General features: G+C 42.2%; 1 protein-coding gene across 1 annotated transcript in view; it reads right to left on the bottom strand.

Annotated features, from left to right (window-relative positions):
• Nucleotides 1–10,907, bottom strand: part of mmp15b (matrix metallopeptidase 15b) — a 30,918-nt gene extending 20,011 nt beyond the window's left edge. The window contains exons 1-4 of the mRNA XM_051379312.1: nt 9,840–10,907; nt 2,557–2,705; nt 1,980–2,102; nt 1,368–1,675 (exon numbers count right to left, since the gene is read on the bottom strand). Of these exons, the coding sequence (XP_051235272.1) occupies nt 1,368–1,675; nt 1,980–2,102; nt 2,557–2,705; nt 9,840–9,959 (700 nt within the window). The 5' untranslated portion in view covers nt 9,960–10,907. The remainder of the gene's footprint in view (nt 1–1,367; nt 1,676–1,979; nt 2,103–2,556; nt 2,706–9,839) is intronic.
• Nucleotides 10,908–14,137: the final 3,230 nt, after the last annotated feature.

Genomic DNA, 14,137 nt, shown 5'->3' with positions numbered 1-14,137 from the left:
AAACCTAAAGATATTTAATTTGCAATGATATAAAACAGAGAAATACAGCAAATTTTTATATAAGGGGCTAGAGCCATACAATGTTAATGTTGATAATTGAATTTAACAATTAACTGAATTAAGCAAACAGTATAACAGGAAAAAAGATACTTCAACAGCCAATTGATGGGTCAAGCTGCATGAGTTTTGCCAGCTGAAAGGAAACATCAAATTGAAATTTCTCAAAGGATAAGGGCCACATTTAAGCACCCGTGCAATTGGAAGGCAGCAAAAATGAGTTAAATGAAGACAACATCTGTGAAAAGTCCAACTAATTGGACATGTGTCTAACTCATGTCAGACAAGATTGTAATTTGTTTGTACTTTGCTTTTAAGCTGTGTAAGTAGCGTGGCGCAACAAAGGGACCAGTCTATCGCCCAGAGTGGACCACACTCCCACTTACTGTGGCATTTCAGCATCCCTGTGATCTGTCCTGCGACACATCCCACACACAGCTGATCACACAGATGCACACACAAAGTTGAGCTGTCCGTGTCTGCTGTGTGTATGTAGATAACAGGGCAGGGACGCACGCTGTCGAAGTCAGCAGGGTTAATGGGTTCACAGCGCTGAGATGAACTCCTTTAATTCCTTAAGATTCTTAAAAATGAAGATATTTGCTTAATCCTCACTTCTGCATATGATTAGTTTAGTGCTATACATTGGTGTTAAGAATTATAATTGGGTTAAGGTTCCATTTTAAGGAAAGTGTAAAGGTTACGCATGGAGGACTTTGTGGATTAGTGTTAGTCAGTAAATGTTCTTAGCAACATAATTGGGGGTAAATTTGAGAACTATGAGGAGGTGCAGTTGGGGGCAAAGACTGTGTGTGTGTCACCTTTGAACCTCTGCAGATGTAAATGGAGCAGCAGAGCCTGACAAATGAGAGGCGATGTAGCTCGCTGAGCCATGCCAACTCTAGTTAGGTGTGGAGGAAAGCGATGGGGATCTATTAAATAGATCCATTGCAACATGACATGGCTATAGTGCTGCAAACTGCTCATCAGCTGAACACTCACAGAAACGACCGCAGATGTGATAATCCCTATATCCTCCATTTCTACCTATAAATTAAGCAATGACTCCCCTGCATCATCCGAGCCCTCAAGAAAAAGCTTCAAAACACAGCAGGCTGCAGCACCTGAGGCCACACAAGACTTTCCCTCCTAAAAACCTCTCCTAGAAAGGTGTTTGGTGGAGATTAGTTTTTTTTTTCCTGTTGTTATTTATACTTTCTAATTACTGTAGTCGCTAAGGAAAATGACAACTGTTCCTAAAATCCATAATACAATCGGCCTAACAAATTATACTGACAGCAACCATTTACCCTGTACGTTCTGGTTTCCTATGGTCCATGGTTCATCGGAGTCAAAGTGCGTGTCCCCACCCATTCCAGGTCCAGGGAAGTAGGCATGAGCGAGGAAGCCTCCCTCCCCATCAAAAGGAGAGCTGTCTCCATGGAACCCCGAAGCAAAGAAGATCATGATGTCGGGCTCCTTGCGGCGTCCATATTTGATCTCCTGGTATGGGATTTCATCAAAGGTCAACGGGGTCACTCCCTCCCAGACTTTAAACGCCCGCCGGATGGCTTCGTATGAGTTATACTCTCCAATCTTGGGAGTGTAGTTCTGGATACTGTGGGAGCGAAGAGGGGAAGAGGGAAAAACAATCATACAAAGGCTTGTGTGAGTTTCAAGGAAAACTAATTTCTTCGTTGATTCAAAAGCAACAAAATGAATGAAAAACATTAAAGCTAAATTAATTCAAATCCCAACTTGAACACATATTGATTTACAGTAGCCACCTACACTGAAAAATGAGGACTGCTGCAACAACTTAGAAAATGCATCCGTGTGTTACCAACAAAGTAAGACATTGAGCATGTACTGTGGCTTTGTGTCAGGTTTTCTTTACAAACAGAACATCTTTTTTTTGTTACCTGTAAGTGAGGTGGCTCTTGTTCCATTTATGTCCGGTGAGGGCGTAGCGTTTCCGCCGCACGTTGGTTTTGATCTGGCCTCCAAACTTGTCAGGCACACCGCAGCGGGGTCTCCTCATGGCACTGAGAGAGTTGAAAGGAGTCAGGAGCAGGCAGGAGATATGTGTGATATGTGTTGAAAGGAAGGAGCACCCAAGAGAAGAGATGAAGGGGAGAATGACATTAAAACCCCCACTTTCTCGTCTTGATGTCTATGTTCTTTTTTGTTGTTTAATTTAAAGCGTACCTGTGAGCTGCCTAGTGCAGCCAGACTACTGAGCGGCAAGCTACTGAGGAGAAGGTGCTCAGCAGTACGAGGAGGTGGAGACATTACCCATTTATACCACTGACCAGCAAATCATGTCCTGGTTACAACTCCATATTTCCCGATTCTACCTAATATTAGCATATTAACAATATCAAAACATTTCAGGGACATGCAAAACAGTAACAATTTAACTTAATTTTGGGGCCCAAAATGAATTTCATGGAGCTGGTGAACACTCTTTTATGAGTGTGTTTAAGTCTAAATGCTGACCTGATGGTTTGAGGGTCCATCTGTCCAGTGACCTCCAGGCCGTAGAAGCGCTGCATGTCGCTGACGGCATTGGACAGGATCTGAGCCGATCGCATGGTTGACATCTGCCTGCTGGCCTGGGGGAGGTAACCGTACATCCTCAGCCACGACTGGAGAGACACAGGGAGGAAAACATAAAGGAAACTGTTAACAAATAAAGAAGCATCCTCTGTTCGTATAATGCGACTCACTTGAATCAGTGCTAATTAGGTTTACATTGCTGAAGTTGACAGCAACAGCAAAATAAAGATTTGAGAAAGAGTATGTTAACATAAGGCCTTTAATCCTTGACGGCTTACTCTATGCAGACATGATCAAATTTTAGAAGCAAGAGACTTTTTACATAATCAAGAGGTGAATTATGATGAGAGAAAGGAAATAAAAATTATGGAAACACACAGTTTTATGAGCATATGGGCAATTTGTGTTGTTTACAGCTCAGAGGAATGAGCTCAGCTTCAGCTTCTGTAACATGATGGAGGTTTGCGTTGGTACCCAGCCTTTGTGGAATTTGTTATTTGATTCTGAATGGAAGAAATGGGCCATGTGTCGTTATGTGATATCATAATGCAACATTGCTTTTTTAAATATATTCTACAGTTTATTGGCTATCTTGGACATTTAATATTTTTTATATAAAAGAGAGAAAGCAGGGAGGTTTCAGGTCTGAATGAGAACACTGTGAGGACTTCTGTATCTGACTACATTCTGGGAGTATGTAACTGGGAGGGCTGGGGTGGTGGTGGTGGTGGTGGGGGTGGGGGTTAATGACAGACTTGAGGGAGAAAACGTGATACTCGACCCAATCACAGATGACGCAAAGTCTGTCCCACCTGTTATGTAGAAACCCAATATCTCACGCACACACACGCTCGTACACAAGCAAGCACTTGCATATTGGATAGTCTAAGATACCAGATACGCCCACACGTGGACACACTCCCCACGGTGGCGCAGGGAATGTAAAAGGGTGTGTATCTGATTGTGCACGTGTGCTTGTGCATGTTGCTGTGTGAGCGTGTGTGTGTGCAAGTCCCATGTTTACGCCCATCTTTCACAATGTAAAATAGTACTTATTTACTTATCTGTATTTACTTACCCACTCCTTTAAAGCCATAAAAACAAACTCACCTCTTTCAGTCTTTATCTATGTTTCTCTCTCACACGTACACCCATCTTATGAAAGACTGTGGTCAAACACGATACTGCCGACCAAACTGGTTAGTGGAGTAGGTAGCCACCCGCCCAGAAAGGGGTTTATTTGCTCTACGTGTGTCCAACACAAACTAAATGTCCCAACAGTCCAATGAAAACTAATTGAAAATGGCCTCCAGACCTTTCTTGATTTACTCTGTTAACCCTCTGCCTGAGTGGACTGCACTGTCTGCACAACTTCAAAATGAATGGATGTTAGAAAAAGGTCAAAGGGCCAAAGGTGTGGACCTGTGCTCCTCTTTGTTGATATTATCAACATTAAAAATACTAGACCAGCTGGTGGTATCAAACCTCAACGTAACTTCACCTCCAACATTCCCAGCTGGAGAAAAAATATATTTTGCCTCAGTTGTGTCCTTCCTCCACCATTAGATCAGTCCTTCCAGTGCCGCTGTGATTAATTCTCCTGAAGTAAATGCATAATGCCAGATCGATCAATCACTGTCAGCTGCTGAGCTGAGTCTGACAGATCCTGATGGCATCTCATACTTTGTGATCAATTAAGGTAGTTGATGACTTCTGTCGCCCAATAAATATATGGCCTTTGTTGAAGTAGCCCCCCCCAACCCATCTCTTTCTCCCTGAAGGTTAAAGTTTTATATCATAAAATCGTATTAAGCTTTTCTGACAGCAGTAAAAAAAACCTGCACAACAGACAGGGAGCTCACTCACCAAAAAATGAAAAAAAAAAACATGAATAACTCGAAGACACAGTGCAGTGAGGCAAAATTCTTTGTTACTCTGCACCTGAGACTTTGTGTCTTTAGGGTCTATCCACTAGCCATCGGGAGGGTGAAAGGTTGAAAACCGCAAGTGTTTGAGCCCTCAGGCTTTGGAGCACTTGGCCTGAGGAGCTGAAACCTTCAAAACCTGTTTCATCCTCATGTCACATCTCCAAACACATTTGTAAAGACAGCCTGCTATGTGGGGAGCTTTGTATTGTTATTCCATCAGTTATGAAGGCCATATTATATGCCATGAGAGTTTTCATAAATGCACGTGTCCATACAGTTGTTGCTGGACTTTGGAGGAAATATCCAAATAATATATGGAAATAATATTATTTTACCATTTTTCCCTCTCTGTGTCTCATCTTTATCCTCTTTCTGGCAGTGGATGCACGGGCTGTATCAGCTCTGTGAGTGTGTAGGAGCAGGAAGAGACAGAGAGGGCTGAACTGGACGTGACCCTGACCCACCTCTGCCTTTAGATAAGAAAGCTTCAAACACACACAACTACACACACTCCCCCTTTCTCTCTCAAACACAAACATGCCTTTCCTGAAACACTATCTAAATACTCTCTCTCACACACACACACACACACACACGCACACACACACACACACACAGTCGAGGCGAGGGAAACAGGTGGCAGGGTTCACAAAACACTCTTTTCATCTGAAATAACTTCAGAATACATGTTCTCACAGTTACACAATAACAATAAGTGCACACCACTGACAACATCAGTATAACACAAATAACTGATAACAAAGCCCCGCCCCCTTAGTTACCATTGCCACGCCTGTCAAAAAAGGTTTAATTTAGCTAATTTTCCAACACCGCTTATGGATAGCCGACTTATATAACTTCATGAGTCACAGACCATGGCAACAACAGGTGTGTCCCACTTAGTCAGTGTTCCCTGTAAACAGTTTCTGTTGTTATCTGTGCTACTAGCTTTCTTTATTTGATTGTTTCCTCTTTTTGCAGCCTTTTCCTTAATTTGCCTGTGTTTTGTCTATTTGCTTGTGTTCCGTTAATCTGCTGAGCTCTCAGGGCCACCGTATAAAGCTATCCCAGGTAATGAGTTGGGGCTTATGTTAAAGCAGAAAAACGCGCTGATTCATACATTTCTTTGGCCTTTGCTATGTCTTCTTGGTTTTAAAATTTAATTTAAATTCTTTAGATGCAGAGTATCGCTACCTTCCTACAACCCCACGCACACCACTTTGGCATGTTAAGGAATCCAAAGCCTACCGCGCCAGTTGCTAGGCTGTGATTGGACGCTGTTTGGGGGAGGGTTTTAGTAAATGGCCAATTGTTTAATATCAAATACTCAGAGAGGCCCTAACAGAAGGGTTTCATTTCATCGCAACAGCTGTACATGCATTCAACTGTTGAATAAAAGGGTCTTTCCACTTGTCTAGACTCCATCACGAGTTGAAGAAAATAGATGAATTTCTTAAATGACAAAAAACATGTCCACAAGAGACAGAAAGTCTTCCAAGAGCTGATTAGTAACGAGCTGTATTGATTGTTGTTTCATGACAGCTAATGCTGTTCATATTTCATGCTGCCTGGAGATAAAAAAACAAAGCACTTGCTGTAATGCACCCACTAACGGTCATCCAACCACAACAGACACTGCGGGAGAAACAGGGGTAAGACTGCAATTCCCATCAGAATTCCAATAAAAGTCATTTAAAGAAAAAAAAACGAAGCTATTGTTCCGTGTAATCTCCAACATGCATCTTTCCTTATTCCAGCCACATCCTCTCTGCTCCTCTGTGATCAGCACCTCCACATGGTTGTCACTGCTGCAGTGATATGGGCAAAAAGGGAAATGCCTTCATGTCTGTTGATGTTTGTGTCTTTGTGTATATCCGGGTATCTGATGTTGCCTCTACGCAGTCTTTCTCTGTCCCTTCCTAGCAAATATTTACAACAGACTGTAGTCGGGTGCAAGGGCAGAGCTGCAGTACTGTTGGGAAGATGTATGGAGGCATATGAACCCCTGCAACCCCCATCGTCTAAAACAGTAAAGCACTTCAGTCTGCCCACTCACCTTCCCTCATCAGCTGGGCTGAATACAAAACACGTCTTAGACAACAGGAGGAATAAGGGAGTACTCGTGTATGTGTGTGTGTGTGTGTGTGGGTGTGTGGGTGTGTGGGTGCGTGCGAGTACCGTCTATTAAATGGTCTTTCAAAGAGTCCTTGAGCTTACCTGCCAAAACCAGACCCAGCAATATACAAGGAGTTGTAAAACCTGCCAGGAGTGTGTGTGTGTGTGTGTGTGTGTGTGTGTGTGTGTGTGTGTGTCCACCACAATGTCAGCCAAGATACTAACAGAGCTTTTATTCCGAGGCTTGGTCTGCTGCCATCTTTTACCCCCCCAAAGTCCTACCAAGAGGATGGATAAGTAAATGGAGCAGTGAGAAACAAAGAGGCACAGACAGACAGGAGGAAGAGAATTTCATTTGTCCAATTTTGAAAATTTGGTGAACACACATGGGGTTAGAGAGGCAAACAGATGCTTGTTTTTCTCGCACGCGAGGATGCAAACGTGCGAGATTTTGCAAAACATATAAATAAATAGTTCAGATAGTTCCCATCTTGTGGCATTCCCCGGCTTAGTCCCCATCACTGTAGCAATGGGAGTCTTTGTGGGCACGGTGATAGCCAATCACAGGGGAGCAGGGGGGAAGTGGCTGGAATGTGAAGAGACGGCACGCTGCAGATTAAATGGATACAAGGAGGATACGGATTGAGGAAGTTCTCTAGTTATGTGCGTTATAAGTCCCTGATTACCCAGCTCCTCGCTGCTGTTACTCTGCTTTAGCCACAAACTGCTGTTGCACACTTTTTGCCTTCTCTCTATACAGCCTGTCTTATCACGTCCATGTTTCTCTCTGTGCTCTCTCATCTTCTTTCTCTCCTATTCACAGGTTTTCTCTCCCAGCTCTCTCTCTTCAGACAAGAGGGTCCATTGTATTTCCAAAGATGCCTTGGAGTCCCAGGCCCAGCATGCCTGTGCACTGTGTGTGTGTGTGTGTGTGTGTGTCTGTGTGTGTGTGTGTCCCAGTTAGAAAACAGCTGTCACATTCAGCCATCACATGCTGCACAGCTGAGACTGACCGCTAGTATCCCCGTCAACTTTCTCCCTCGTCTTTGTTTCTCTTTCATAAGTAACTCCATGACTGAGCTCTCCTGGCTGTGTAGCTGTGACATTTCCCTTTTTCAATCAAAACTTCTCAGATTCTTGCCCTGCCCCTGATCCCTCTCTATTCCTTTCTTCTTCTACCCTCCCACTTCATCCTTTTTGTCCAGACAGAGTAGGAGTTGAGGTCTCAGACCAACTGCTAAACAGAGGGATTGAACTACATCTGAAGAGTGAGGATCGGATCGAACTCTAGACAATCTATTTCAGTATGTGGACAAACTGTAGAGGAGGTGTATAATGTAGTTTCAACATATTGCAACATAGTCTGGGTTTTGTTTTACAGATACACGCTGCTATGAAACAAATATGTCGATTATATTGTGCAAGTCCTGCCTTACCTGTCCTTTATTTCAGACTGTAGACCACAGTATGTGCTTTACTGAAATTTCAGCCTATTTTCTGTTCAAACATAAACATTCAGTAAACGAACAGCGTGACTTCTTTAAGTCCTCAAGTGACAAGCAATCTTTAAAATCTTTTAAATCAAACAGATACGAGCCTCCACGTTTGCCATGTTTGTCGGAGCACCACTGCAGATTTGAAGCTAGGCTATCAATGCAAACAGTCGCTGCTACAAGTTAAAATCATCTGAACTGGACAGGTGGAGAGCTACAAGCGACAGGTTTTAATTACAATTTCCTCCCGGGCTAATGCACCAATACCGTTTACTGTGCTATTCCTAACATTTGGGAAACGACTGGTCACCTCACAGGCTTTGGTCACAGCTGATCAACATATGGCATGGCACAAGCATCCTGAGCAGATGGATTCAGCATATCATCATATTAATGTTATAAAAACTACCTGAAAACAATTCTGACCCCAAAGTAAAGGTAGTCCTGACACTTTCATAATTTCACTTTTAATGCAAACAACAGTGTGCCAACTTATTATACTAAAACGCTTTAAAAAAAGAGAACTTCTCTTCTACTTGCTTTCAGAGATCTATGCTTGGGTAACGCAATTGTTATTATTTCAGCTGACACACACACCCCACACACACACACACACACACACACACACACACATATTTAGCAACAAGTGCTTAGGAATTTCTCATCAGTCCACACGTTGTGTAAACCCTCTGTCTCTTGTCTCAGTCAGATACATTAGCACACACCTGCACACACACACCACAGCTATGTTAATCAGAATGTGTTGTAACCTGACAGACTGACAAGCAGACCCCCTGGTCACTGAGTTTGGTAATACCATCTCACCTCTAATGACCGGGCGGTCTCTATGTCTGTCTGTCAGTCTGTCTCTGCAAACCACACACACTCCACCACCCATCATCAACCCATCTTATAGGTGTAGAGCCGGCATTAGTAGGATGCTGTGTTTTTGTGTGTGTTTGCCCATTCACCTAAGGCTTAAGAACGGGATTCCATGGGGGTGCCCAGAAGAACAAAACGTCTTGACTAAAGCATCTCCAATTACTGAAAGAGGCGGAGGTCCCTCCGGGCGAAAATACCTTATAGATGGGAACGGTCAAGAGAGAGAGTGGGTCCGGGCAGGGAGGACTCTGAAACCCTTGTAATGTAAACGACTGCAATGTCAAAGCATTTATGTCCACACAAACTCCAGTTAAGCCTGTTACAGTGTCACTGTCCAGGGTAAGCACTTATTTCTGTACGCCTGCCTAGGACTGGGACATGGGAAAATAAGAGTGTGTTGAGGGTAGTCTATGATAATAATAATAATAATGTAATTGACATTAGTACCAGAACAAAACTAGATGTTGTGCACTGGACAGTTCTGCATTAATTGGGATTGGCTGGGTCGTGTTTGAAGCTTCTGTTACAGTATTGGTTAACAGAGACAGGCCTATGACATTTGGTCACCTATATGACTTGAGCAAAGAACATGTCAATTTGTATTGTTTGTGATAGTGAATACGTGTTTTTTTGTGGAAGCAAAACGCTGCTTGGCATCATGGCTTTGGGTCATTTTCAGTGCCAGAGCTGTTTATATTGGGCTTTAAAGTCGTCTCTAACCTCTGCTGCTTCTGGTTTCATCGCAACTAGTTAGTAATTGCATTGTTTAGTCGGTGTTGTCAGTGAAAACGCCGCTGTGTTTTACCTCTGCGTTGAAGGTGCTGGCATCCTCCGCTCCACGCGCCCCCAGCGCACACATGGACAGCGCGAGGAAGGTCCGTCTCCAGAGCAACCAAAAGCAGCTGTTCCGCGAGGGGGATGCCATGGTCTGGGCGCGAGGGGAATCAGTCGGTGTTCGTCGTGGTTCACTCTCTACGGTGTAATACTTTGTATTTGACTAGTTTTTAGTCGTAATATTTCTAGTTTGTGCAGTAAAAGTCGTAATAAAAACTGTAGTGAATTACCCCCTAGCAAGAATGCAACAGCAGTCTTCAACAGAGCACTTGCATCCTGGAAAAAAGCTCCATTCCAGATTTACAGTCAGAGCCGCATTACAAACTGACCCCGCATCAATGTCGGTAAGTAAGTTCACTCATATGAGAGCCAATGAATGTCCATATAGCTTTCTCCTAGAAGTTTTTACCTTTAGTTTGCACCGTTGACAGACCGCCTCACCTTGATCTGCGTACTGTGCCCTATTACAGCCGGGGTTACCCACGAGAGCGCACGTCTCATTTAATCAACATCAAAGTGGCTGCCTAATAAGTAACCTTGAAAGTGCACTTTACAAAAGAGCCCCAGCGTCTCCAGCAATGCCTGCTATCAGCAAAGCGGGTCTGCCGCAGAAATGCTTTAGTAAATCATTTACTGCCAACATGTTCAACTTAACAACACCCTCTCGTGATAATAATGCCCAATGAAGTGCAGTTAAATGTACCCTGAGAAGTTGCAAAACCACTAAACAACAGCCAAATAATAAGCCCGAAGTTCACCGCACTTGACCGACTCCTTCAGTGGTATCATCAAGTAACGGTAGCTGTAAAAGCAAACACGGCTGTTTTAGATCGCGACCTCTTTTTAAAAAAAGAAAAGAAAAAAGAAAAAAAAGATTGGATGGGATTTTGCCCTCTATATCCAGTTTTTCCCTTTTCCCAGCAAAAAATTTCTTGGAAGCCGGTACTCAGCTAGTTGCTATCAGTCATGTCCCGAGTCAGTGGCTCTGTGTTGTGTCCCCGCCGGTGCAGGACGAACAGTGGTCTGTTTGTGGTGTTTCGGTAGCCTACCTAACGTGGAGATGCTATCGTCAAGCCGGACAGCACAGGGCGGAGGTGCCCCCGTCGTGACTTTCAAAATAAAAGGAAGGTAGTCTGACTCGATTGTAATGAAAATGGAGATAACACAAACAGGCATCTATGCTACACTAATAATTATAATTTTCTCCAGTTAAAATCCGGTCTCATTTTTCCTTTTCAGATATTGTCCCATTAACAGCATATAGGCCATAAACAGTTAAACACTAATATGTGTTTATGAGACCTCATGGAAGAGATATACAAGCTTATTTAATCAATGTGATAACATTTGACATTGGCAGCAAGCGATAATTAAACTGCAAACTACATATCTTTAATAATAATAATAATGGCAACAATAACAATAATAATCATACAAATAAAATATGTTTCTTCCCAGGTGTGAGCACTTTTGCCTTTTATTTTGAAATGTATTTCCGGTATTGTCTTGTCTTTCTGTGGCTGACTTGACAGAGCTGACCACTACAATGCTCTTATCTACCGGACGGATGGAGGTGGAAGTGGGGAGGAAGCAGAGAAAGAGCCTGAGGCGGGCGCCAGCAAACATGACCCTCCCCCCTGTGTTTTATAGCTCCACCACAGCAAGGTGACCACACACACACACACATAATCTGAATATAACAGGAAAGTACTGATAAGATATGACATTTAAAACCACAATTATGTGTCATAAAATGACTATAGCCTCACAATTCATTAACTAATATGGGAATGTTGTTACTGTAAGTTTCCGTCAGGCACACACACACACACACAGTGGTTACAACTTCATGAATGCAATGGTATCTGGTCTATATCTGTTACATTCTCGTGTTTGTAAGCAATAATAAGCAATTGCACCATTAAATGTGTATTTATATATAAATCTGTCACTTTGAAATCCTTAGGGTTAATGGGACAGCAGAGAATGATCCTCAGGCAGTCCCTGTTATTTTCACCATAATAAGTTGTCTACATAGACATCTCAATGGATCTAAGGCTAAAGGACTTACAGAATGGGTATGTCATTGGTTACTGGTTCAAGACCTCAATATTTAAGCCTCGGCTCATGTAGTAAATTCTAATGTTTTCTCAGCTAGTGTTTTAGATGTAGTACAAATGGGGAAACAAAGCAGCAGTTTCAGCACCTCAGAAATCCCCATCCCTGTTGTATGATGTGTAGCCACTTTTGCTGACAATTAAAAATGCTACGTTCACATTCACTACAGAGAGAGAGTGCGTTTATCACCCAGGTTTTTCCAGTTGGTCATAATGAGGATCATCATCTGCCGTGTGTGAGTCATTCTGCTTCACTGCTCTCCTTCTATCCAGGTGAGCAGTCTTTGATAGTTTGTCACAGGTAGGATCAAACCCTAGAGGCTAACATCTGTCAGTCCTTGTCCGTACACCAGTGATCTCAGCTGTCTTGGCGTCACCCAACCGAACACAGGGAAGTCCCCCGCCAACAAAGCCATTACTAATAGAATTTTTTGGAACTGTGTTTCATTGTTTCCCTTAAACAGTAAACAGTCACATTTTTCTCCCAACTATAAAACTGAGTTACTATATACTATATAGTAGTATTACTATTGTCTTTGAAGTAGCTTTTGGTTTTACTATTTTGTTTATTTGAATTAAAAAATGTTATAATCAAAAACATTTTCATTTTTACTGTATGTATTATTCCACATATGTCCTTTATGTAACTGAAAAAGTAAGGCAATACAAAACAAATTAGCTTATATTGAGTATACTTACATTTGTAGCAGTGCCTGAATTGGACCAAAAAATGTGCCAGTACCCTAATTCAGCACAACCCGTCTACACAATATAACCCCACCCTATTGTTTTTAATCCATTCTAAGGACATTTTCAGTGCTGTTTTCTTAGCATTAAGCTAGCTTTGTGCTCACACAGAGATGCAGTTACACAGGTGTTTAGGAGTGCCTCACCAGCATTGCTGTACTCATGCAATAAGAAGTAAGGGTACTCATGTGGACAAAAAAAGTGACAGTACTCAGTGAGTACCAGCTCACTAGTTCAGGCACTGATTTGTAGGATATCTTCAAACATAGATATCCTCACCTAAGTCTTCCATAGAGTCACACAGGAATGAAATGAGGAGCTCACTGATGTATGGTCCAATGTGCAGTTTATGTACTATTACTTTTTTATTTACTTCTTTAAGATTTATATGTAGCAGAATGTAGCAAATTGCAGTACAATTTACAGTGATTTTGGGTAATGTTTGGTATATGGGCTTTGAACATACATTTCACAGTTTTTGAGTGAGAAAACAACTGATAACATTTAAAAGATATGGTCACTGAGTGCACTATGTATTGAAGTTATTCACTGTTGTGCTGACTATGTGAAGAGTTTTGAAAACATGATCTCAATATTGAGAAATGTGTGTAACCAAGAAAACAGTCAACTGAAATGTAATTATTCCTTCAGGGAGAACAATCAATCAACAACAGTCTTACTGGGTTAAGTAATCTATGTATTATGTTGTGTTCTTTTCTATTCCGTTCCATTCTAATTTACTGTATTCTGTTTTGTTCTGTTACATTCTATTCTGTTCTTGTCTGTTTTGTTGTCTCTAAGGCGTGTTTGCCACCTGGCAGAAAGGCCACCTGCATGCCCAGCCAGTAAACGTGCTGATGGATAAAGCATAATGTACAACACACACATACACACACACACACCCACACACAGAGCCATGGAATGCATGCACAGTGTCACGAGCTACAGGTGGGTCCATAAACACATATGGGTCGGTATTAGAATCAAACAGGTGGCTTGAATCCGGGCCTGACAGCTATGGACCTCCAAAGTGTTCACTATTAAATGATTATAATTCTTTCCAAATAGCACTTATATTTCATGTCACTTTTTCTTTTCGTCATAGTGATGTAGTCACTGCCCTCTTATCTTTCAGCCAATCACATGTCCCCAGCTTCTTTAGCTAGCAAGCACAACAACCACATCCAGAATTAGTCAGATAGCAGGCTAGACATAGAAAATATTCTTGCTTAACGAGATTGTATATGCTAGCTGTAGCATGAGCTGCCTTGTTAAGTTAAGGCTTAAAAGCTACATAAATGTAATTACTATTTTTCTGTGTACTGTGTTTATAACAGCAGCAGTCTTTAGTTGGTATGATTCAGAATAATAATAGCATTGTTGTTGCTCTAGCTAACAGGAACTA

The sequence above is a fragment of the Dicentrarchus labrax genome, unplaced genomic scaffold (genome assembly GCF_905237075.1).
Source record: "Dicentrarchus labrax unplaced genomic scaffold, dlabrax2021, whole genome shotgun sequence".
Classification (NCBI taxonomy): Eukaryota; Metazoa; Chordata; class Actinopteri; family Moronidae; genus Dicentrarchus; species Dicentrarchus labrax.
Note: the sequence above shows the minus strand (reverse complement) of the source record. Positions and strands in the feature narration are given on the sequence as shown.